At 41.9% G+C, this 27,367-nt stretch overlaps 1 protein-coding gene across 2 annotated transcripts; it reads right to left on the bottom strand.

The window, feature by feature from the left end:
- Window positions 1-93: 93 nt before the first annotated feature.
- On the bottom strand, window positions 94-26,910 carry LOC134669696 (uncharacterized). 2 transcript variants are annotated; one of them, XM_063527379.1, is made up of 4 exons: window positions 26,666-26,910; window positions 7,734-7,869; window positions 4,860-5,036; window positions 94-2,816 (listed from the first exon to the last, which is right to left on the bottom strand). In XM_063527379.1, the coding sequence occupies exons 3-4, from the start codon at window positions 4,943-4,945 to the stop codon at window positions 374-376; spliced, it is 2,529 nt and encodes an 842-aa protein (XP_063383449.1). In that variant the 5' UTR covers window positions 4,946-5,036; window positions 7,734-7,869; window positions 26,666-26,910; the 3' UTR covers window positions 94-373. The 2 variants fall into 2 exon arrangements, with proteins under 2 accessions (XP_063383449.1, XP_063383456.1); XM_063527386.1 differs by lacking the exon at window positions 7,734-7,869 and having other exon boundaries at window positions 26,666-26,777.
- Between the last annotated feature and the right edge of the window lie 457 nt (window positions 26,911-27,367).

Raw genomic sequence — 27,367 nt, 5'->3', positions numbered from 1 at the left:
CGGGAAGGTTAACTCTCCGGTACTTATTTTCTGTCGCTACGTTTTTCTCTTTCAAACGTCCATTTCCTCCTTCGAATAAATAAAAAACAAAAATTCTCATTCAAACCGTTTATTAAATATACCACTACATAACGATATAAAGCTTCGATACAACTCTGTCGTCTATGTACAAATAAATATACGTGCCGGTCCATCTATAATATATTCGTGATAAAAACTTCGGTGCGAGTAAAAAAAATATAGTCAACTTCGATGGCGGTCTACGCTCTATTACATACAAAATAATAGTGTCTACGTCGAGTCAACCGTACGAAACAAAACCGTTCGTGATATAAGGCACTAGCACTGTCGGACGCAAGCGTGCGGTGCGGGGTCAGCGGCACGGGGCACAAGCGAGCGCGATACCTGCCGCGACGCGGGGCGCGGGCGGTGGCGCGGGTGGCGGCGAGGGCGCCGCGCGCCGCGGGGACGTCATCGTGCTGCGCGACGCGCGCTGCGGCGCCGGCGGCGACGTCGCCGCGCTGCGTACAGAGCGCGCTGGCGGCAGCGGGAGACTCGGCGCCGACACGCGACGCGCCAGCGCCTCCTCGGACACCGGCGGCGACTCCGGGGGCCCCGCGCCACGCTCCTCAGGGATGATGTCAAACACGCGCCGGAAGCGAAGCGAACCGGCGCGCGCACGGGGCTCCGCGGGCGGCGGGACGGACGCGCGCCTCGCCGACGGCGGCGGCGACAGCGAGGGTGGGGGTGGCGGCGAACGCGGACGATTTGTCGCCCTTTTTGTCGTTCGCTGGATTCTCTCGTAGATAGGTATCGGGATCCGTGACTTTTTACTTTTGGAGTTACTGTAATGCTCGTCAGAGTTCGTCGTCTCGGGGGAATTCTGTGAATCGTCCACGTACTCCAGGATCTCGAGGATCTCGATACACTTGTCACCGTCGTGAATCTCGGACTTCTGATAGATACGGCGCGGGGCGTCTGGCGGCGGCAGCGAAAGCTTCCCGTGCAAAGCGCGTTCTATTCTTCCGTTATGTTCTTCAATAAGACTGCTCCCGTTTCTCGCCGGTTTGTTGCGGTCAGCGCGCGGTCGTCTATGAATGCGCATACACTTATACTCTTCCTGTGCGATTTTAGCGATGAGATCGTCGACGAGCGCGGCGACGATGGCGCGCGCATCGTGGTCGGCGGCCCGCCGCCGCGCTTTTTCCTGACCACCGCCACGGCGCGACTCCATCCGCAACTCACGCTTGCGATGCCGTCGCAGTAGTCGCTCGCGAATTCTGTCGGGCATTCGATCGGCGACGACGACGTTTTCTTTGTCGCAATCACAGTCTTCGTCAGTTATACGCACGAAGAAGGCTTCGGGCTTGTCGCGCGTCGGCGGCGCCTCCGGAAGCAAGTCCAACACGTCGACGGCGGAGCGCTGCAGGCGGCGCGCGGGCGGCGGCGCGCGCGGGGACGCGGGGTCGTCCAGGCTGTCCACCAGGCTCGGGCACGCCGACGGCTCCGCCTCCGACGACGACGTGTTCACCTCCATGGAGGCGGAGTGCGGCAGCGCCGACAGTCGCGGCACGAGCGCCGGCTCGCGCGCCCAGTAGTTGCCGGCTCCGACGCCCAGCCCCGTCAGCGAGGGCGAATCCGAGTTGGAGTCCGTATGATGCTCGATATACGTGTCCACGTTGGAAGACTCGATTTGTGTCAGCGTGGGCTCGCCGGGGTAGGGGCCCGGCTCCAACCGGTACAGCTCATCGTGGAAGAGTTTCTGGATTTGTTGCAGCACGGCGCGATTGACCGAATCCACCGGTTCGTTATTGTTGGGCTCGGGCGCGGGGGAGGGCGGCAAGGGCGAGCGAGGATTGTTGCACGCGTCGCGCTTCTCGTTGTCGGTGTGGCACAGCTCCTCGTTGCCGAAGATGATCTGGTGGTTGGAGGTGGGGCTGAGGTGGACGATGGTATTGACGCCGGTGTTCTGCAGCCGCACTTTGATCTCCTTCTCGACGACGACTCCGGCACCACCCACCGCCGCGCTCATGCTCTCCAACTGCTCCGAGAGAGAATTGAGGCTCTCCACTAGAATGTTGGAGACGTACTCGTCGATGTTGATGTTGCAGGGGCGGCCGCGAGCGGGACTAGAGCTGGCATTCGTCCGCGAAGGACTGCTCGATTCTGGAGCGCGTGGCGCCTCCACCGTCTCGGAAACGACGATCTCGAGCACATCATATGGCGGGGAGCCGGTGGTGGTCAACATGTCGAAAGGAAGACTGCTATAGCGGTCCACGTCGACTTCGGTGACGTACGCGACCGGGACGGGCGCCGGCGCCGGCAGCGCGGTGGGCAGCGATTCCGACGGCGTCGCCGTGGAGTCGGGGGAGGAGTGCGCGGCGGGAGGCGAAAGCGCCGCGTCGCTCGCCATGTGCGAGTAGCGCGCGAACACGTCGCGCGGCGCGGCGGGCGAGCGTGCGCGGTGCGACGCGAACGTGCAGTCCGAGCACGCGGGGGATGCGCCCGGCGACGCCGGGGGGGACGCGGGGCGCGGGGTCCACTCCAGCCGCTGACGCTTCGGCGTCGCCCAGCCCGAGCCGGCGGGCGAGCGGCGCAGCTCGGAGCTGGAGCCGTGCAGCGAGCGCGAGGTGCGCTGCGCGGGCAAAGGCGCGGGCGCGCGGCCCCACAGGCGGCGCAGTAGCGCGGACTTGCGCATCAGCTCGCGGTCGGGGTGCGCGCTGCGTACGCAGCCGCCGCACGCCGCCGACGACGACGACGGAGACGTGGCGGCGCACGGCTCCTCTGTCTCGTTACTCTGCTGAGCTAAGCGGTATCTGAAAATATAAATCCCACCAAAAACATAAATGTAAAAAAGGAGAGCCAAGTTCAATACAAAAATTATGCTTGGCTGTGGGGCTCGCCGCAAAAAGAAAGGAGATCTAAATGAGTGCCACTGCCAAGTTCTATGCAAAATCCAAATATGTATTTATAGGAACAAAATAACATAATAAACAAGTATTAAACTCTATTTCTTTGCTTTATTGGATACCTATAACAATTGCTGTTATTTAAAAAAATGTGAGATCTTAAAGTAGGTTAGATTTGACTTGGCCAGTTTTCATTATATCAATCATTTTATATATATTGTAATTCTGATAAAACCTGGCCAAGCCAAATCTAACCTACTTTAAGATCTCACATTTATTTTAAATAACAGCAATTGTTATAGGTATCCAATAAAGCAAAGAAATATAGTTTAATACTTGTTTATAATGTTATTTTGTTCCTATAAATACATATTTGGATTTTGCATAGAACTTGGCAGTGGCACTCATTTAGATCTCCTTTCTTTTTGCGGCGAGCCCCACAGCCAAGCATAATTTTTGTATTGAACTTGGCTCTCCTTTTTTACATTTATGTTTTTGGTGGGATATCAATACTTTTTGTAAAGAAAACTAGGCAGGTATTGAGATTTAATGTTTTTTCTTGTGTTTCCGCTGTATGGTTTTTACTTCTGCCGCGCGCCGCCGACGACACACCGTTGGCCGGTTGTTTAGAGCGTATTACAAGTTTTTTGTATGGGGACACCACTTATTTTTTGACTAAACTTTATTTTAATATAGCAAATATAATAATACATATATTGGGGTAGTTTCAAATATCTGCTTGTAACGGTTCCAACGCTACAATAAAAAAATATTTTTTTGTATGGGGACCCCCCCTATTTTTAAACTTTTTTTTATTTTTAGATTTTTTCCTACGCTTACACACAATAACCGAGCTGGATTCCAAATTTCATCCTTCTAGGTCATCTGGAAGTAGGTTAGGTTTAGGTACTTATATGTCAGTCCCAATAAAAATGGTTTTTTTGTATGGGGACCCCCCCTATTTTTAAACTTTTTTTTATTTTTAGATTTTTTCCTACGCTTACACACAATAACCGAGCTGGATTCCAAATTTCATCCTTCTAGGTCATCTGGAAGTAGGTTAGGTTTAGGTACTTATATGTCAGTCCCAATAAAAATGGTTTTTTTGTATGGGGACCCCCCCTATTTTTAAACTTTATTTTATTTTTAGATTTTTTCCTACGGTTACACACAATAACCGAGCTGGATTCCAAATTTCATCCTTCTAGGTCATCTGGAAGTAGGTTAGGTTTAGGTACTTATATGTCAGTCCCAATAAAAAGTGTTTTTTTTGTATGGGGACCCCCCCTATTTTTTAACTTTATTTTATTTTTAGATTTTTTCCTACGGTTACATACAATAACCAAGCTGGATTCCAAATTTCATCCTTCTAGGTCATCTGGAAGTAGGTTAGGTTTAGGTACTATAAGTCATAAGTCAGTCTTAAAATTTACGACTTTTTGACCTTCATACCTTAATAACCATTTGAGCTAGCTTCATGAAATTTGGGCTTCTAGATATCCTTATGGATATAATTAAACACACGTAGTTTTATGTGTTTACATCAAAGATGTTTTGAGTTATAGAAGGGTCAAAAGTGGCACCAAGTGGTTCGTGTAATATTACACTCGGCGCTGGCTAGCCAGTTCCTTTGCTTGAACTTGGCTTGACACGCTGCCGCGTGTCTAGATAAACCGGGTCAGTTGCTATATGGTGCTGTAACAAACGTTTTTAAACGGGTACCCTATAACGCTCCTGCTCTATAAGGTTAGACATTTTTAGCTTTAGCGTCACTGGTAAACACTAAACAGGCATATATCTACATAGAATCATCGTTTCGTCGTCACTTTCGCTCGGACTTTCCTCAGTCGATAGAAGCATGTTCATGTAACAGAATTTGTTATTTTGTTTTGTGAGTATTTTCTTTCTTCTGACATCGGGTTGTTTAGATTAATTGGCGCTCGCACTCACTTCCTCATGATGGTCTCTGGTACGGAGTATCGTCGGCGCAGCAGGCCGGGCGAGGCGCCTGCGCGCGTAGGTTCGACGTGGGGCATGGCGGGCGCGGGGGCGGGGGAGCAGGCGGGCGCGGGCGCGGGAGGGGCGCTCGCGCACCATGTGCAAGGGCTTGACAGCTGACTCAAGAGCCTGAAACAGTATTCACGCGGCGTGAGTCTCAACAACGAGAGAACGTGACAAGCAAGGGATATCATCAGGTTCATACACTATGCTTTTTCTTTCTTGACATTTTTATTGGCATGTTTGTCTCATGTACCCCGTAACACAGATAATATTAATAGTTCTTATTAAGTAGGTACGCACAAAAACATAGAAATGATTGCGGCTCGTTGCGCGTTTCGCACGCGAGCCGCGGGCAAATTCCTGCCGGCTCACTGAGCCGCACAATTATATTGAGACAACTGTACAGTACGGTATTGGAAATCGATGATTTATCTATGGCATGGCGGCAGGAATCGGAGCGAGGCGTAGAAAACATGTAAATAGCATGCAGATGCAGCGAGATATCTGTGCGCGGCTCGAGCGGCGCGGGCGCCGGGACTTATCAATTATTTTACCAATCTTCGTGGTCATCGGTCATGGAAACCGTTTATTACATTAAGTTAAGCTGGCCATACACACTATGGTACGCCTGCGCAGTTTTTCCTGTAAGTACAGTTCAACTGCAGCACAGTCGAATGCCACATTATAGGTAGGTACACTTGGTACGCTACATGTTGCCTGCGCAGGCATACCCTAGTGTGTATGGCTAGCTTTAAACATCGAGATAATTCAACACTTCATGAATCATGAAGGAGAGACTTTAAGAATAATATATATTAATAGGTATTAGGTACTTACCTCTTTTAACCTCGTGAAGGCGGATTTTGATTTATTTATTTTTTTCTTTTGATAAATCATAAAAAGAGAACTGCACAACTATACAAATAACTTGATTGTGCAGAAAATATTTAAAATTAAATATCATTTATTATCGGGCAACTAAAGCCCATACCTTACTAATATACATATAATAATAAACATTTTACAAGCTAAAAAATATTTTTGGATTTAAAGGTGCCCACAGATTACCAGTTCTCCGGACGGTATCGGCCTCGTCCGACGGGCTGGAAATCAGTGGGCCCATTTAGGCACAATTTTGTCGAGAATATACACCGTACAAAAATAGTTAGATAACCAGTTTTCCTGCTTTTCATAATGGTACGAACGACATTCAACACAAATAAGGAAATAGATAGTTACTGTATGATAACAAACGTTACAAACGCTGAAAATAATTTGATTCAATTATTTATCGAGAAATTCGAGAACCACCAAAACACCTTATTTATGTACTCCTTTTAATGACCAACACCAGCGCTGATTGAGACGGAGTGACTCAGCTGCGAGTATGTACCTAAGCTTCGATCTAGACTAGACACACATAAGAATAAAACACAAAAATAAAATCCCATCCAAAACTCAAGCTAACGCCAACTACAAATAAATTAAATTAAGCACTGATAATATATCACCAATGATCGTACATTTTCCTGCATTTTTGGTGCAGCAGAGTGGTGTTAACGGAATTGGAATAGATAATTTCAACTGAAATGGTAAATTAAGATTAATACTAACGTAATTAACGCTAATTAATCATTAGTTAGTATTGAAATTATTTATACCAATTCCGTTAACACCACCCCGCTGCACCAAAAATGCTGGAAAATGTACAATGTCCGTATATCACTAACCGGTATTGAGTGATTGTGTATCTCGATGGGAGGTGGTCGCACGACTGCACCGAGACGCTCGGCTCGGAGACCGAATACTGTGCGGCGCGGCGCGGCGCGGCGGCGCTGCATGATTGCCGCGTGGTAACGGCGCTTCATTAACTAATGATAATGAACTCTTAGAATAGCTACCAGCCGCTATCCTAATTATCCGCTACAATCATTCCTAATACAACGTGGTTACAGTAAAAGGCTGAGGTTAGGATTCATTTGAGGAAAACATCTTTTCGAAACGACATAACTGATTGCAGTATACCTACTTACTGAAAGATTGCTAAAGCTCCTCAAAGTGCGCTGTAATGACGGCCTGCATTTGTTATGTAAACTATAAACACAGTTAATTTTAATAAAGGCGTCTGTAATTATATATACCTACCGATTAACATATTGCAACAGGTTGGACGTTCTCTATCATCGTGGCATATAAAAGAAATGTAAATCACAAATTTCAAGATTTGAGACGATCGGTATTTATAAATAAAGAAAAATAAAAAATAAAATAAAATAATCATCTAAATATATACTCAACTTAACCTAATTAGAGATGTACATTTTTGACATAGTCCAGAAGCCGTTTAAGCAGTTAAGCTGCGCTGCGCTCGAGTGGCTCGAGGAAGGGGGTCAATCGGGCGATCATGTTAATTGCGCAATACTCGTGCAGGCAGTCGCTGCGCTTCTGGCGGCGGCGGCGGCGGGCACTGGACCCGAACTGACTCCGTTGCGCGGGCAGATGGGATCATGAATACCATGATGCACTTGCGACAAACGAATCATTCAGTTTACTGCAACGGGCCTTTACAATTTTGTAGATACAATAAGTATATCAGATTATTATAGGCGTAATGTCGTCAAACGACTACTTAATCAGCACCATTACGAGTATAAACGACCCAAACTACTCGTAATACAAATGTTGCAACACCTGCCTACCTCAACCCTGTTTACCTATATTACCCAACTCAAATTGGAGATCCTTCAGACTTAGTAAAGACATACGGTGCAGATCTTGGGCGTTTCGTGCTTAGAACAACTTTGATCGATGAACAAGCTTTACCTTCGACAATCGTGCGTGGTGTCCGAGCGGTCTTGTAGCGGCGCGCGCGTCGGCCAGGCGGCGCGCAGCGATCCAAGCGCAGCGCGCACGCAGCACGATGAGGCGGACTCGCGTCCGCTGCCGCCGACGAAACTGCCTGTAACCACAGTTAGATACAGTTAATTACCCTCTGCTAATATATGTATAGGGTTCGTCTAAGCTATAACTTTGCACCGACTTTGACGTGATAATGTGGAAATGACAAAATAACGTCTATATGGGCATTTTCATTAGTAGGTACTTAATTTGATATTTTTGATGACATTACCTCACTCTGTGCCTATTTTTGTCTGTGCAGAGCTAGGTTGGACCGACTCTAGTGTAGTGGATACATTACTCCATCCATGTATATATAACATTACTATAGGCAAATCAATGTTACGCCACACTTCGCTATTTACGAGTATTTATTTATTTTATTCATTTTAGGGATAACAAACAGCTATATAAATACAATGTTACATTTAGTAGTAGAAATAAAATTATATATAGATGAACTTTAAAAAACCGGGCAAGTGCGAGTCGGACTCGCGCACGAAGGGTTCCGTACCATAATGCAAAAAAAAAACGGTCACCCATCCAAGTACTGATCCCGCCCGACGTTGCTTAACTTCGGTCAAAAATCACGTTTGTTGTATGGGAGCCCCACTTAAATCTTTATTTTATTCTGTTTTTAGTATTTGTTGTTATAGCGGCAACAGAAATACATCATCTGTGAAAATTTCAACTGTCTAGCTATCACGGTTCGTGAGATACAGCCTGGTGACAGACGGACGGACGAACGGACGGACGGACGGACGGACGGACGGACGGACGGACGGACGGATGGACGGACGGACGGACGGACGGACGGACGGATGGACGGACGGACGGACGGACGGATGGACGGACGGACGGACAGCGAAGTCTTAGTAATAGGGTTACGGTTCGTGAGATACAGCCTGGTGACCGACGGACGAACGGACGGACGGACGGACAGCAGAGTCTTAGTAATAGGATCCCGTTTTACCCTTTGGGTACGGAACCCTAAAAACGAATAAAGAACAGCGCGAGTGGGAAACGTCCGTGCAGTCTATTCTTGTTGGTATTTGTATTTAGTCGCATTACAGCAACGTAATACTTAATCAAAACCACATAAACTGCCTACACCTACACATATTATCTAGCTGTAAACCGCAGGCCGTGCAGTACGTTAGTATGTTAATCGTACTAAGATATATTTGGGACTAGCCCAATTAATGTGCTATGCGGTATCTTTGTAGGAGAACTTCCGTGAGTGCTAGTGTTGGTAGACGAGTAGGAACATATGTTACGTATACGTGCACAGACCGGCCTAATATTTAGCTCATTGTAAGGAACGAGTAAGAAACGGATTAATATTTAGAAAACATTACAAAATAGTCCAGTAAATAAAATTCTCTAGTTCAGAGCCTTTGACTAGTTACCTAGATTTAATAATCTTAAGTTCAAAAGGACTTTGATAGTTGCTGCCTGAAATGTAGGTGTATAGTTAGCTAGTAGCTCCGCTACGCCACTAATTTCAATAGAAACGTTTTAGTTTTCTTTTTATTCCTAAGTTCGGCCTTCATTGCTGCCGCTAACCTTTATTGATCGGTCCTAACTTAGTACATACATATTTTGTTGCGTCGTGCGACTCTCTTCAACCATAGCTTTTAAGTCGTTTATTTTACTAAAGTAAGTCTGGTCTAGATATCAGATCTAAACTACTTAATAACTCTGAGTCACACAATGACTCACACATTAAGTACTTACTTACATATATTATTTCTAAAATAACTTTATCTTCAACGGTAAGTTTATGTGCACTAACACTAGAGAGAATATACCCAAGATGGAAAATAGACTACTCACAGACTATAGTCAACTAGATAGCAGGATGTTTATAAGGAAACTTGTTAAGATGTGACTATATTAGTAAACCACATTGGCTAGCGACCGAAACGTAAACAATGAGTCAGCTTTCCACCGGCGAGCGCGGAACAATGCACTAATTACCAGCAATCAACAATACTTCACTGACCACTGGTAGGTTTTATTACTTAGCAGTAAGTCATACAATGTATCAGTTAAGAGTGAAACGATCTCGCTTCATTACGCACGGGCGTTACTCCCTCATTACACGCCTTACATACAATTAGGACGAGCGGCTATCGCGTGCGTGCTTGCTAAATACTAAGTTAACACGATTAGCGTATTGACAGCCGTATTCCCGAATAAACACGGAATTACTATTAAGTACTAATAATATCGAGTTCCACTCCATACCTTATTACAATACATACCTTCATGGAAATTGAATCGTTACAAAGTTTCTATTTTTACCACTTTTTTGGTAACAACAATTAATATTGATACACTGAAAAAAAAGAAAAAACAACGGGTTGCACTCCGGGAGTGCCGACGGAAGTAAAAACTCAATGACTAGTCTAAAATGTCTGCAGCATTATGTATAATTGACCCATCCTCCTTTCTATTGAAAAACTTTAGTTCCGAAATTGCTGGCCAGTGAGCTTAAAATTGTAGCGTTAATTGTTTAAAATTCGAATAGAAATTGTAAAGTTACCTTGCAGACCTCGCATCTACATGTATTTGGTCATGATATTTTGAGTTTTATTCACCAGTACTAGAGTTCACTTTTATTAGCGATTTCATCAAGATGTAGCTTTATTGAATTATATTTGAGTGATATAAAGTTAGAATGTAACTGTGAGATCCTCGTATTTCAACCCGTACAAGATTATAGAACATTGAGCTAAGTCCAGTTTTAAATAATTGACCTGATTATGATACGTTGTATGACCTGAGTATGACTAAAGTTCTTTGGTGAATAACATTGTCCGTGACACATGACGTCAGCGTTACGTTACGCGTTACGCTGAATCGAGTTTATAATTTTTTCCCCACCTCAAAAAGTGCTCAGCGCCGCTAAAGAAGTTTTCACTTAAAAAAATCGGTTGAAATAATCGAAATTGCGTTAAATTTTAATGTTTTCAACAGTTCCATGGGGACCCTATTGACACAAGCAGTAAACTTTACTGTTTGTACGTTACGTACCTACGCACGAACGTACATTTGTTGATATTGTAATAGCAGTTAATCTTAATGAAATAATTTTAATGTGTGCTCGATAGCTCATATTTTTTTCAGTGTAAGTGTGACAATTTCCCGGTCCCCGTTCAATCACTAGGTTGACTACGAGTAATAGTATATAATATAAAAGTTTCTATGTTGGATGAGTCGGTACATCACATTTAGGGAAGTATTTAAAGTAGCCATCCCATTTGTGCCCAAAACTCTCCTAAGGCCGCCCAAACCTCTCGGCAGTCCCAACCACACGCACTGTAGCGCACATAAGCTCTTCGGCCGGCCGTGAGAGCCCTAAGAATGTAATGTTGAACTCGCTTCTGTCATGGGCGCCAAAAAGTGATATTTTTGTAACTTCCTGGGTAGGGTTTGCAATCCGGATCCGAAATGTATGAAATTATCCGGATCTGGATCCGGATCCGCGGATCTTCCCATACATTTCGCCGGATCCGTCGTGCAAACCCTATTCCTGGGTAAATATATGTCGGACATGTCAGCTGTATTGTGAAACTCTGGATGTCACTTGAAATTATTATGTTCCTGTTAATATTTTTTGTTTATCCATTAATTTGAATAGTGCCTTAGTTTGCACTGTAATGTAATGCTGTACAAATTTTGTATGTAACAATAAATAAATAAAATAACTGTGTGATACCTGCTTAGGTACGTTATTAATGGTCCAGCCTGTCTATCCGAAGCTTCCTGTAGGTATTAGCTAACTTATCCGCCATAATAAGCTATTCAAAAGTGCTTGTTGCTAGGCTTGCTTGAATGAATTATTCTTTGCTTTTGACTTTACTTACGGACTCCTGGATTAGTAACAACTATGCGTAATCCAAGCTTAAAAACAAACTCGGCCCATTACTCATTTAACTATTTTGATAGTTTAATGAATTTCAAGACTAAGTCAGACAAACATGCGGTGCTGATGACACACGCTGCAGTCACACTTATAGCCACATGAGAATTTACGAATCCAATTCATAATAAGCCTTATTAGTGTGCGATAAAGCCCATGTTTCAAATTTTCCAAACTAAACTCGGCGAAACGTTCAGTCGGCGAAAATAGCAGTCCCCTCGGCGTTAACACATGCAGAGATGCATAACTCATGTTAACGATGCGTCGGCGCAGCGCAAAAAGACAACATTGGGGATTCTTCTTGCTTCCCGAGCATATGAGAGTCGTGAACAGAGACGAACCATTATTCCCCGCTTACGCAAAGTGGTTACAGATTTGTGTCAGGTTAAGACTGGTTTTGAAAAACTTGACCACATGAGACGATGTGAATGCACGTCTCGACGGCAACGAGCTAATCCTTAAATAAACATGTCAAGCCCAATGCGGAGCGGGGTCGGCGACCGGCATCGATCGAGGGCCATGGGCGGCCAACAGCTACGTGTGGCATGTGAACGGTGCCGCACTGACGCCCAGCTGGAAGGTTTACGACGTTTACGACTGCTAAGGATTACTTGACACTTGAGCTGCAAAACTCACAACAGTCACTTATGAACAGGCCTAGCTAGGTTTTGGATCGTGGGTGGTAGTGGAGGAAACATGCGGCGGAATGTTGTATGCCTGTTGCTTTGTCTCTTTCAAGAGCTTCAGAGACATCGCTAGATTAGTAGAGTCGAGAGGTTGGTGTGATATTATATTTCGAGATGTGATTGCTATGGTTTTCAAAATATTAACAATTAAAATTCCTAATTATACGACAAAGGGCCAGCTGATAACTATTTCCTACTTCTGGCTCTTTGAACCTAAGTAAGTACTTAAGTAAGTATACGTATGGGTCAAACAGATCACTGTGTTATGTCTTTCCTGTAGACATACACAAGAGTTAAGGGCTATAAAAGTTAATTTTCTTATTTAACCCTTATCCACGTGAAAATTAAGGTCCTCCTTTTATTTAGAGAACTATGTATGATAAAATCATTACTTACATGCCCACAAGCTGTTAACTATTGCCCACAGGAAAGAAAAATGTACAGTTCGCGCGAACACACTAGTTTTCTCTCCTGGTTAAATAAGAAAATTAACCTTTATAGCCCTTAACTCTTGTGTATGTCTACAGGAAAGACATAACACAGTGATCTGTTCGACCCATATATAAAAGCCCACCCTAATTTTGTTTTGATGCAGAAAAACCCTGCCGATCGTTAAGGTTGCCTTTCCACTGCGGCGGAGATGAGAGAAGATGTGCGGGAATCAATCAATAGCACTGTAAAGTAAAATGTCTAAACATTCGCCCGTCCAAAACATAATATTTACACATTCAAAGCAAAAGGATAAGTACCAAAAGTGCTCCCACTAAATTGTACGTATTGGGCAGTTTTTAAAACGACAAATGAAACAGTTCAGGGATATTGTTTGTGATGTCCCGATCCTTATGAGTCATCATCATCATCATCATCATCTCAGCCATAAGACGTCCACTGCTGAACATAGGCCTCCCCCTTGGACCTCCATTCGTACCGGTTGGAAGTCACCCGCATCCAGCGTCTTCCGGCGGCTTTAACAAGGTCGTCCGTCCATCTTGTGGGTGATCCTTATGAGTAGTAATACATAATTTATAGAGGCCTTGACGGGTACTGATCGGCGTGCTCCGTTCCCACGGATGTTTTTCATCGTTGACAGTTTACACAATACCTTTAAATATGTTCTGTATTTTATAAAAAGGTAATCAATTGGTAGAACCATGGGTTACCTTTAACTCTTAACATGGCAAGACATGAAATAATGTATCCACCTATCACGTGGAATGTTTTTGGGGATAGTAATGAATAAAAAAGTACTCTATTTAAGAAAAAAAAATTAAAAGCATTCTGAAAGTAGGGTTTTCAGGACGTCCGTTAAAACGGACATTGCCACGAACCTTATATATTGATTGCTCCCAAGGTTGTCCTAAAAAACGGACAATGCCGTTATACGGTTTAAGAAAATAAAAATTATTAAAGAATTACAGGCCAAGAAAATTTAAAATTATTTCAATAACACACTAGTGAATGTTTGGAAAAAATGTTTAGTTAGATTATTAATATGAAAAAACTTATGGGAAACATAATAACGCTATATTTACTTCTAGTGTTGATGTGTAAAACGACCCACGTACAGATATATTAAACAAAAATATACATTTTAAAGCTACGTATACATCCAAAATAGGGTCATAAAGCTGGTTACACATTACAATTATTGTAAGTAATATTACTTTACTTAAATGACCACACCATTTATCACTATGATCTCACAGTTCTATGTCTTGCTTGTTTTCTTATTACCCGGACTATCTGGAACCTAACCTGGTGGTAGAGAATAGCTGAAGTTCCTGTAAAACTTTAGATATTTTTCAGTCTCAGTGGCCTCTGGCAACATTCTGGGAATATATGGCTCCTCCTTGGCGAGAACCAGAGTCTTATCCATGTCATGCTCCCAGACCGCAGGCTTTAGTTGGCGGTGCTTGACATCATTAGCTATAATAATATGTTCTTGTACCCTAGTAGAAATGCTTTGCTTCGTCTGTCCGACATATGAAAGACTAGGTTCGAAATTAGCTATTTACTCTCCTGAATTTTGTAGAGATTACATTTTACAGGCCTCAAGAACTGTAGCATCTTCATTATCGACTTGAAATAGGTTTTAACCGTAGGACATTTCTAGACGTGCCAATAATTTGGATACTGAAGCGAGTTATGCGTTTAATGGAGAGGAATTAAGTTTTGTAGATGGAGTACTAGAGGACAGGTCGTATTTAAGTCATCAGGTCGAGTATTATGAACAATTTTTTTTCCCACAAGGACTACGTTAGACTTCGAAATTATATTTAAATACAGATAGTGCCATACACAATGACCAGCACAAAACGTTAATAGCATGATAATAAGAATAAAAGCACGCGTGTTCGTAAATGAACATATATTTGTTCATCATATTTGACAACCTCTTAGAAAGTGACCTTGCTGAAAAAGAGTCAGATTGGGGCAAGGCAGATGTACAATCTGCCTCTAGTAAAATTTCGTCATCGTCGTCTTTTTTGCTATTTCACTCTTCTGAGTCAGATGGTGGAACCACCTGAAACTAAAATATAAAAAAATGTATACATATACTTATGTGTAACATAACCCCAACGCAACAATAGCCTATAAAACGACGATAAATGAAAAAAAAGTATATACCCTAAGTATGGCAATGTCCGTTTTCTGTCACAATCTTGTCTCCGCACAAGCCGGCACTGTCCGTTTTTTAGGACGAGCTAAATGGTACTTTGTTACCAGTACTATCGACAATGTCACAAAAATGGGACAAGATTTATTTCGCAATTTTTGACTGAGATTTAATGTATGATTTAATGAGCTTTATATAAAATAACAATGTCTAACTCATCTAGTAATAATATCAACAGAAAGAAAACACTCTGGCTATTTACTTTATATTCTATGGCGTCAGGAACAAACTCCGTCGCAAATTCAGCGAATTTCAAATTTCAACTGCCGCCTGCGCATAAACCGAATTTTGTTTGATATTGTCTTAAACTAGGAAAAAAAAGCACACTTCTCGCACTTTCTTAACGTACTTTCGTTTTCTAGCCTGCACTTAGTGTTTAAACTTGGCGCCACATTTAGTACCTGTACTAAAAAAGTGACATAAACGTTTTAAGGGTTAAACGGGCAAGCAAGTACCTTGTTACAGAACCAGTCCAGAGACTGCGCGGGCTCCTCAATGGGATGAAATAAACGACACGTCAGAAACAATGGCAGATAAAAAGCATAATTTATTGATAATTAAAACCCATTCAATAAGTTCGACCACACTGGTGATAAAAGTCGGCCCTTTCACCGCTTGTTAGTACCTACAGCCTACAGCAACACTTTACAATAAACTTGGGTAATTTATATTTACCTAACAGTCTAACACATATAAGGATAAAACACATCGTTGCGTTACGTTGCCAAGCACCCTGAATGTTGCTTCGGCAGGTTCATTTTAAGTTCTTTGAAATGTAATCATCTCAAAGAACTTAAAAATAACACTACATCACTAAAATCTCATAAATCCCATCGATAGATTTTTGGTTAATAGGTATGTAAAGTAAGCACTTATGTAGATACTATTTTTACGAACTGGTAAGTGAGCATACTTTCCACTTACTGCATGGTGTGGCAATTACACTAAAATGTTTAAAAGCGTCAACTATGGCACTAAACCGCGAACTGCCTCGTAAAACTATAAAGGAGTTTCTGATGCATTTCATGCGTAGCCAAGGCGGGAACAGTGGCTCCACGCAAGCAGTGCATGGCTCAGTCGCCCAAATATCGCTGTACGCTGTAGCAGTGTATTGTTTTAGCCCCCCCCCCCCCCCACACATCTTAATCCAGTAACTTTGTCGAATTTTGTAACCTGGCTATTTTGCGTCAAATCCGGTAGTTCTGATTTTTTGCAGGCTTGCTTATGATGATGGCCCAATGAATAATCCAAGTTTTTAAAAACGCCCTAGGAAGTTACTATCAAAAACTAGTACTTTAGGGTTATAATCGCCCAAATCTAAAAATATTGCGGTTTATTCGATTTTTGACAAAGTTGCGTTCGGCGCTCGAGGTCACAAACTTGGATTATTCATTGGGCCAACATCATAAACAAGCCTGCAAAAAATCAGAACTACCGGATTTGACGCAAACGCAAAATGTATAATTTTACTGTATTAATCTGGCGTCTTTCGAGCGTCGGCGTCTGTCGGCGTCGGTCCAGCGCTATGGAAAATGACGTCGCTGCGCAGTTGCGTCGACGCTGCATCGACGTTGCGTCGACGTCGGCCATAGAATTGTAGACGCCGACGCTCGAAAGACGCCAGATGTGGGGGGGCCTTAACCTGTCTTACAATGTGTACATACATAAAAATTAGAGGAATTGATATAGAACAAAATAAAATAAAATACTTTATTTATGAAGCACATATTAAAAAAATCGAATATGGCATCCGTATAATATTTCTCATCAGCATTGTACAACGTTTATTTCATTTTCACAGCAACGCTTTAATGAGTGCGTTATGCACGCGGTGCACGCCCGGACTCCGCTGCTCCGAGGAATCGCATGGTGCATTACATTAACTCGGTACAGCGAAGTTGTAGGGACACGTTGTTTGAAAACATCGATTATGTGCGCTCTCTGAGTATTGCGTGGTGGAAGTACTACAGATGTATTTTGTTTGAAAACTTCTACATAAACAAAGATTATCGTATAAAAACATAGACCAGGACCCCTATTCGACAAGCGACGTTTGACGTATCGTGTTGATCTCCCGTTGATGTGAGAAACATCATAAGTTCTCGAATACGTACAATGTCAAAATTTGACATTAACAATCCACAGTTAGGGTGACAAGCAAACCAAACCGAACCACCCTTAGTTTAGAGTGGAGTTTTGGTTGTACCAAATGATATTATCCACCGTTGATGGAATCATAACTCAGAATGCGATAAAATCAACTGTTGATTTGACGTGGATGCGAAATCTGACAGTTGTACGTGTCGAATTTGGCCCTAGAGTTGTAGGTTTTATATGGCTTATTATTAACCGGGAAACTAAAATATTAAACAAGAACTTTCATTGGGCATATAATAATATAATTTGGCTATGCATTAATATTTTAGCGCCATAACATATGTATTAGCCTCAAATATAAGCATCATATAATTAAAAAAAACTGGCAGCAAAATTAAGCCACCCAAAAAATTATAGGGAACTTAAAGTGATAGGTGGGCGACTAAAATAATAAATTGGCAACTACTACTAATATTGTAAAGCGATCATGAAGTTGTCATCTAGTTGTTCAGGCACTGGTCCCACCGCGAGCTAGTAAGCTATGAGCTATCGGCTATAAACACGAACAAAAGATAAGCACTCCCGTGTAAATAAAAGAGACACGGTGATATTTATAGCTCACCGCTGGGCGAGTAACTATAAATATCGCCGTGTCTCTTTTATTTACACGGGAGTGCTTATCTTTTGTTCGTGTTTATAGCCGATAGCTCATAGCTTACTAGCTCGCGGTGGGACCAGTGCCTCACATCCAGTGTTGGCCGAAACGTTAATGCAATTGAAAATGTTGGTCATTAACCATTATAAATTGAATCGTAAAATGTAATCGTCCGTTACAAGGTTCAATTTATAATGTTTAATGGCCAACATTTTCAATTGCATTAACGTTTCGGCCAACACTGTTCACATCTAAGTAATTAATCAACTATAGTCATAACTGGCATGTCGTTTCAGCTAGGTTGTATTTTAACACGAAAGCAGTTAAATTTAATGAATATTAGTGAATAGAATCAGGCGTTACTTTGCGGAAATCCATATTAATCTAAACCAAAATATTACTTTGCTAATCCGCGTAAACGATAACGTGCTAGTCAATCAGTGCTAACCCGTTATACTTACTTGCGTATTTTTTACATGCAATTAATGTTCCCACCCTCCCACCGCAAAAATAAATACGCAAATAAATATAACAAACCACCACCAAAAGAATAATACTCAACACGTGTTTCGTCTCTCTACGAGGCATCCTCAGGAGTTGTTGACGGTCTGACGCCCGGCAACGGAACGGACGGTGTTGACATAAGTAGAGTCATAAGCCGATAGATGTTTAAGTACCTATTTCACCACCAAAGTGCCTATCTCTACGACCAAAAAGGTACGTAGACAAGAAAAAAAAAGAGAACCGAAATCCTCGTATGACCCGCAAAGGCCGTCTAATGCTATATAGGGCTCACAAAAGCCCCTATCGTCCTAATATGTACCAGTATGCAGCGACCTCTATCTGGTCACGCCGCGGCCTCCACGCCGCAGCCGGCCGCGCGGCGCGCGCGCCGCCCGCCGCCCTTGCCGCGGGCGTCGGGGCAACTCGCGATTCAACGACCCAGCTGTTCCGCTTTTGATCTTTACCTATGCGAGTTTGTGACTGCATTTTACTCTAAGGAAATCGCAATCGTTGCAGATATGACTATGACTTTTTAATTTACTTATCTGCTTACCATTCTCTTATATACCTACGAGTACATATAGCTTTACAATTAATCTTTTAAAAAAAACAACGGGTTGCACACCGGGAGTGCCGACAGAAGTGGAAACTCAATGACTAGTCCAAAATGTCTGCAGCACTATGTATAATTGACCCATCCTCCTTTCTATTGAAAAACTTTAGTTCCGAAATTGCTGGCCAGTGAGCTAAAATTTGTAGCGTTAAGAGCCCTTCAACGTGCACACTAGCGCCACAGCTAAATAAACGTAATTATTTAAATTTAACGAAAGATATTGAAAAAAGGAGGCCGCTACGTACTGCATTGTGTATTTAAGTACCTTTTGAATTCATCAAACTAGTTTTTATGTTGCTGGATTCGTCAATCTAGGCGTCCAAAGTTAAAACGGCCGTTTTTGTTTTGAGTTCCTAGATCGCCGAAACCAGCAACATAAAAACTGGTTTGATGTATTCAAAAGGTACTTAAACTTAAGTACACAATGCAGTACGTAGCGGCCTCCTTTTTTCAATATCTTTCGTTAAATTTAAATAATTACGATTATTTAGCTATGGCGCTAGTGTGCACGTTGAAGGGCTCTTAATTGTTTAAAAGTCGAATAGAAATTGTAAAGTTACCTTGCAAACCTCGCATCTAAATATATTTGGTCATTATATTTTGAGTTTTATTCACCAGTACTAGAGTTCACTTTTATTAGCGATTTCATCAAGATGTAGCTTTATTGAATTATATTTGAGTGATATAAAGTTAGAATATAACTGTGAGATCCTCGTATTTCAACCCGTACAAGATTATAGAACTTTGAGCTAAGGGGTCATCCATTAATTACGTCACACGAATTTCTAGGTTTTTTGACCCATCCCCCCCTCCTTGTCACACTTGGTCACATTTGGCAAACCCCTCCCCCCTAGTGTGACGTCACATTTTTTCTACGAAATTGCCAAATCGAATTAAGTTAGTACCTAAGTATTATTAATATTTTATCAAAATATTTTTGACGATATAAATATTAGTAATTTTATAACCCAAAACTGCTTAGGAAAGAAAATTAAACGAATAAAAACGATTGTCGTTTTTAAAACTTGTTATTTAAATGTATAGCGAATAAAATAATTTAAATAAATTTTCGGTTACTGATGAAGTTAAAGTGACGTCACAAAGTTTGAGTCTCCCCCCTCCCCCATGTCACAATATGTCACATTTTCTTGACCCCCTCCCTCCCCCTAAACGTGTGATGTAATTAATGGATGACCCCTAAGTCCAGTTTTAAATAATTGACCTGATTATGATACGTTATGACTAAAGTTCTTTGGTGAATAACATTGTCCGTGACACATGACATCAGCGTTACGTTACGCGTTACGCTGTATCGAGTTTATAATTTTTTCCCCACCTCAAAAAGTGCTAAGCGCCGCTAAAGAAGTTTTCACTTCAAAAAAAGAAAAACTGAGTTCAAAAAGGATAAAATAAAGTAGGTATCATTCCGTTTTAAATGCGCTAGCAAATACTTAATACATTCAAGTCGGTGCTAAGCCAAATCTTATAAGTTTTTGGCAAAAATTTCATTTTTGGTACAAGCTTTTATCGCTGACTGTACTTTTTTACGACAGACAATTAATACTCATCAAGACAATTTTAAAAACCCCTAACACAATTAGGTTGCGTTGTTTCATTACAGAGTTTCTATGGCCAGCTCCTGTCTCCATCATCAGATCAGTTCGACAGTTCCATATTATTGTATTGTCATCAGAACTACATACAGCTGCCAATTTTCATGACGCTACAATCCTTGGAAGATGCTTAAATTAGTTACCTTAGATTCCATTACATAGTTACATACAGGTCGACCTAATAAAAGCTTGTTAAAAAGCGTCAACACGCCGTCAAACCGAAGTGATGGTGAAGTTCGATAAGAAAGGAAGAAAGCAAGCTGCCCATTAGTTGCTTAGGGTTATTATTAACCAGTATTTTAACTATTTGGCTTGGCACCGACTTCAAACGAATTAGCTGCCACGGCATTTCAAACGGAATGATACTTTATTTTACTTCCTTTCTTCTTGAAGTCGGTTTTACTTCTTTTTTTATACTTAATAATAATTTTATTTATACATTTTTAGTTTTAGCTTTTCTTATGAATGATAATATTGTTCCTGTCTGGCCAAACTATCATGGCACTAAATAGTTTTGAACTTCGGGTACGTATCAATGTTCAAGGTCTGGATCTGAAGCTACTCCGAAATCAAGCAATGTTAATATCCGGTATCCGAGTGCCGGACGAGGCGGACGGTATCAGCCTGTCAGTTCGAACAAAAAAATTTTTTCCTGTCAGTTCGAACAAAAAAACAGTTTCGAACAACTGACCGACCAATACCGTCCGTCCGGCTGACTGTTTGTTAGTCAGTGGTCGGCTTTAATAAACTGTAGCCTCGGGACTTTAAAATAATCAAAAAGCTCATTGTACCAATTGGCTTAAATACGTTTTCATTACTTACACCCGGAAATTGCCAAACTCACAACTTAAGTAAATGACTTTTAACCCCATGAACTTCAAATACCAGAATGAGCAAGAAAAATGAGTTTGGCTTTAAGTTCCTAGCGTACAACCTACTTTTCTTCATAGGATCCCAGTCCTCAATATTAAATATACTTGGTAGCAATGGTTTTTCTCTAAAACCGCTTTCATACGTTAAAATAAAAAATAGTAAGTCTTCAGGTTTCATGAGCTAAAGGCCATCACACACAAAACTGCCGGCAGGTAGTCCCAAGGTCGCGACAATGTTGACCCAAATTGGTAACAAGACCCTCCGCGATATCGTTGCTACATTTGCTACATTCGGCACTCTTCACTGACCATTGGTAGACCTTATGTCATAGGGTTAAGGTTTATGAAATGTCATTGCAGTGTCGATGGATAATACATGCCGTTACGAGGTGCTTAATGGGGCGCCCCGCACGCCGCCGCCGCACCTCACCCCCGCGCCGCAGCACGCGACCGGCGAAGATACTGACCACAAAATAACCTTCTAGCTTTCCAAGGTTTATAAATAGCCATCCTGTGCTACTGAGCATCTCCTTTATTAAACTTACAGACCCCTTTTTAGATAGGTTTGCCATTACCTACAGGCATGTCTGTAGGATTGTTCAATTTACCAAAGAAATGCCATCGCCCACGCTGTTAACTGGACATCAGTGGACCTTATGCCTTTTGTACGTAATAAAATAAGGTACAGTTAGTTGTGTTGCTATTTGTACGTGTACACACTGTCAAGGGTTCAAGAAAGGAGGGAACAAGCTTATAAATGTGTCGCTTAACTTCAAACTCGGGTAAATCCATTCGACCCTCACGGCAAATATCGACCCTATTACCTTTTCTTAATACCAACATCGCATAATCTGACAGATGGATTTACCCGAGTTTGAAGTTAAGCGTCTCAAATAGTCAGCAATAAGGGGCTATTCATAAATGACGTCATTTCAAATTAGGGGGGGTTGGACATCGGATAATGGTAGCATAACGTAGGAGAAAACGGGGTCATTCTAAGCATGATTTTTGGATGATTTTAGGGGGGTTCAAAAATCGTCAAAAAACGACTATCTGGAGTGGCGACTGCGTCCGACTTCTCGAGGCTATAGTCCCTGTGATACGATGAATGCAATAATGGTCTTAACATTATTCACTTGCCCTTATCCCCTTCATATTAAAGTGCTGCATTTGCTTAAAAATGACAGCTATTTCCATTTAACCAATCGATGTTGTAAATTAAGTGGAAGCAATTGACGCATTTTCCTTGACTTCAATACGGAGGTATTTCATTAATCGCTATTTAATTAAGAGTGAGAATCATCTATGTATGAATCATCCAAGTTATAGTATTAAACACAAGAAAAAAAGACCGGGTCAGAGGAAGATTAATTTTACTTATAGTGGGACGCCCATTTTGTAGAGCAGAACCCGTGTAAATAAATGTACGAGTAAGTCTTTCAATAGAGTGAAACGTTTTACAATAATGGGAATTTGATACCCATTGCACGTCAGCAGCATTGTCCGAGCAAATGGAAGTTCATAGAATGACACACACGGACAGACGAAATATGACGAAAATATTAATAAGAATTCGGTTTGTGCCTTTTTGGCTACGGAACTCAAAACATGAATGCTCATCTCTGTTTCTGAAAATTGAGCACACTGGAGCTCGCGATGAGACTAAATGAGTCAGCAACTCCTTAACTTTATTATGAAGAACAAAAAATCTGCATCTGTTTATTACCCACGCCATGTGTGTAAGCATGTGAGCTTAACGCAGGGCGACAGGCCCACAAATCTGTACATTTTCAACTGTATCCCAACACAATAAGGCGAATGAATGTGCACATTCGAGCGCAGTCAGTTCTTTATGAATAAATTGCCTACAAAGTGTCAGTCTTGATATGGAGTAATGGCTGCCGCGATTACGCGGCGGAAACTTCCTGCCGGAGTTCACAAAACGTGTGTGTGTATGGTGTACCGAGGGTGTACCTATGTCTGCCCGAATACGCATAACAACCATAAATAAGTGACATTCGAAGGAGCATTCAAACTTTTACCGTATTTTCGCGTACTTCAAGATCAAACTGGTTTTCCAATTACTATACTATATATTCCTGTATGTGTGTGGAAAAGATTTAATAGTAACAATTGTGCGTATTGAGGATGACGAGTAAATGGTCCAAATCGGATCTAGGAACTCTCTTTTTCTGTTCCGGGTAGCTACGAATAGGTACATTGCTTATCCTGTTTTTTTTCAACCTACTAGTTAGTAGTTAAATAATTCAGATAATTTTATTATCTGATCAAAATTAGGTCGAGATCGCTTTACAGTAACGCAAAAAGGCAATTTTTTTTAGGAATCGGAGGAAATATTTTATATGTAAGTATACTGAAAAGCGGTAATCATCCGTGTGTACTTGTATCCCACCAAAAACATAAATGTAAAAAAGGAGAGCCAAGTTCAATACAAAAATTATGGTTGGCTGTGGGGTTCGCCGCAAAAAGAATGGAGATCTAAATGAGTGCCAAGTTCTATGCAAAATCCAAATATGTATTTATAGGAACAAAATAACATTATAAACAACTATTAAACTCTATTTCTTTGCTTTATTGGATACCTATAACAATTGCTGTTATTTAAAAAAATGTGAGATCTTAAAGTAGGTTAGATTTGACTGTTTTTTTTTCTATTAGTTTTATTTTTTATATTGCTATGAATGGTGCCAAAAATTTGCTTTTAAGCTTCCATAGTATTTGTTTTATCTCCTACATTAGCGATTAAACAAAAGAATTCATTGCTTTTGCGACGAAAGGGTAAAACTCTCAGAGAACGTTTTCGAAAAAAATCCGAGAACGTTTCCGATAGATTTCTCTGTTCTCGGGAAAATTTTGAGAACGGCACATCGCTAGTGTAAACGGATGATCATAATTAATCAAGTTAACTCTTTTAAGTGTGTTGTTGCCTCACGAAGCGGTTATTCAATTCAATTTATTTATTTAAAATAATGTTGCTATAACGTCTACGTAGATTCAATTATCTGTGTCGGAGTTAATTATTACAATATCGCCGTAATCCCGCGGCTGGTATCCTCCATTACCACCACCATTAATAACTTCCATTACCAGTATTACATTAATATCTTCCATTAGCTTATCGGCACTTACTTCCACGCAGGAAATTTTTGGCAGATGATCGAGCGTTTTCCGTTAATTCGCGCTCTTCAATAACAACAAGTAAAACTGCGTCAATTTTGCGCCTGAAAGTTACTGTCAGAAGAGTCCCGTAAGTTCCGAAAATTAACTTAAGTATTTTTCTGGGTTTTTAAATTTGCTAATCTAAACTACCCCTGGCTTCAGTACAAGCCAACCACTGACTAACAGTCCACCGGACGATATCGGCCGGTCAGTTGTTCGGAACTGTAAAATTTTTGTTCTAACTGACAGGCCGATACCGTCCGGCGAACTGTTAATCATTGGGCCCCTTAATACCCAAATGGTATCGGCCTCTCAGTTAGAACAAAATTTTGACAGTTCCGAAGAACTGACAGGCCGATACCGTCCGGCGGACTGTTAATCAGTGGGCCCCATTAGTCAGTGGTCTGCTTTATAGGTATTATCCTGTCCAGTTTCTAAAGGGGGGTGGAATTGATTATAAAAGTGTAAGTAAAAGCCAATAGATAGCCTATTCGTCATAGGTATAGATTTTTATGTTAGGTACCTAAGTACTGGTTTTGTTTAGTTTCTTATAGAGGAAAACAAGTCTTCGTTTTAGACCTATGACCGCTAGAGTGTTGAACGTTGTCTATGCGAAAATCCTGGCATCGTCGGGCCGCATATGGGTACTTCTAAGTGGGTGGAGCAAATATTTATATGAGCCGACCTTCCACGGGGGGGCCTGGGGCGTACAGTGGTAACTATATGTTATACGTACAAGTACTTTAAACAAACAAACATTTTTCAAACTGTGGGTTGCGACTGCCTGGGGAGTCTCGAAACCTCTCCCACCCTTAAAACAATACATAAGTGAAGCATTTTTTTCCTAAAGTTTGAAAAACACTGGAATAGGATAAAGACTGACTCACACTAGACCGGTCCGGGTCCGGGCCGGGATTTCGATCCGATACTTCGTTTTCTATGACGGTGAACGCGTGACGCTTTCCATAGAGAGAAAGGTCTTGCTTGTCTGAAGTGTCGGATGCCTCAGCCTGAACTAGGACCATTCTTGAAGTCATCCTTAACGATGGGAGAAGTAGGTAATAACAATATTTAACAAAGAACGTAGAAGAACGACTCCGCCTACCAAGAAATTTGTAAATCAGAACCCGTAGATAGGTATTGATATCTCCATTTTTGTCACTCTGACAAGTCCAGTCTGACAATCTTCGAATTTCGATGCTTGCAATGCCTTCTTATAAATCTAAATGTCATTGAAATCATTTATGAAACCAGGTTTTTGTTCTAGACATTGGGTTGGGAAGAAAATATTTGACTACATCAGCGAAAAACAATTTCCTATTTCATTTCCACCCTTGCTAACAAAGCAGCCGTCAGTTTCTAGTTACCTACCTACAACAAAAAGGGCGTCCTACTACTTACCTTTATACCTATTTACAAGGTGGTATGGTAATGCCAGGGAAAACATTACAATACCAAGGGTGAACGTTCCCAAGGCGGAAAAATCACCTTACTTTTATGTAAATGCTGGTTGATTAATTTAATTAAATACAGGTTTTTATTGAAATTGTACGCAGAGTGATTAGAAAGGTATTCAGCGTTTAATAATTTGCAAAAAATGTGGTAAGTAATGTAACGTCAGAATTATTGTACCAACACGCAAGAATACGTGACATTATCTGAATCCAAATTACTATCGATACTAATGTCAGCGAAAAAGAATTTTTATAATAACCTAGTTAACTTGAATGCTCGTTAATTATATTAACTTTCGGTCACGTGTTTAAGCAATGAAGCACTCAATAACCGGCGATTATCGGAGTTTAATAACGACCGCTTGAGGTACCTAAGATACACTACTCTTTCAGTAATTTCAGCACACAGGACAGTCAAACTGTGTTATCTTTTGTGTGTTTCAGCGCGTACCCTAAAACCATGAGCACCATTGCTGGTGGCGTTGTGAAAAATCAATAGCTTTTTCCGGGCGTAACACTATAAACCCTTTTTTCTACCAATTACTTATTAAAACCTGAGGCGATCCACCAAGACCCACCTGCTATCTCTGCAGGCACCGGCAACTTCGCTGACGTTTCGGATGCAGGAAGTAAATCCGCGACCCGCGTCAAACTGTCGACTAAATCCCGCCGGCACTTTACCACGGAATCTTCACACAACTTGGAACTATTCCAGAACGCGCTAATTCAGAGAAACACTATGCAGTGTATTTGCGTGAATTTGACGCCAGTTCAGCCCGAGTAGAGCTCTAACTGGGTACGTGCGGCGCGATCGGCGGCCGGCGGGGACTGACTACTGCCTGCTGCCACACATGTTATTGACAACAAAGCTTGCCGACCACTTCGAGGTGGACCAGTATAATTCCCTCTGAGGTATAGTTCATTCAGCTCAAGTAACACTAGACATGTGCTCAGGCACAACTGGAAATTTGTGAATAATCAGGGCCGTCTCGCCGTCGGCCTTCGCGCGGAGCTGCGGGTCGCCATGGGATGACACATTAGGGTCGCGATCTACATTTTTTTCCGCGAAAGTTTGGCAACTTGATCTTTGGGTCACCGACGACTCTGTGTTCTGTTATTAGCAGACATCACGGCGGCAGATCCTAAACTTGATCGCATAGCTATAGAATCGGATGCGATAATTTGTATACTGCAGGAATTCCTTGCTAAGGTTTTCTTGAAGGACTACTCGTCTATGGTTCGTCATAAAAGGAGTGCACAAGACACACAAGTAGTGTTCA

Source organism: Cydia fagiglandana, chromosome 1 (genome assembly GCF_963556715.1).
Source record: "Cydia fagiglandana chromosome 1, ilCydFagi1.1, whole genome shotgun sequence".
NCBI classification, from domain to species: domain Eukaryota; kingdom Metazoa; phylum Arthropoda; class Insecta; order Lepidoptera; family Tortricidae; genus Cydia; species Cydia fagiglandana.
This window is presented reverse-complemented; position numbering and strand designations above follow the sequence as displayed.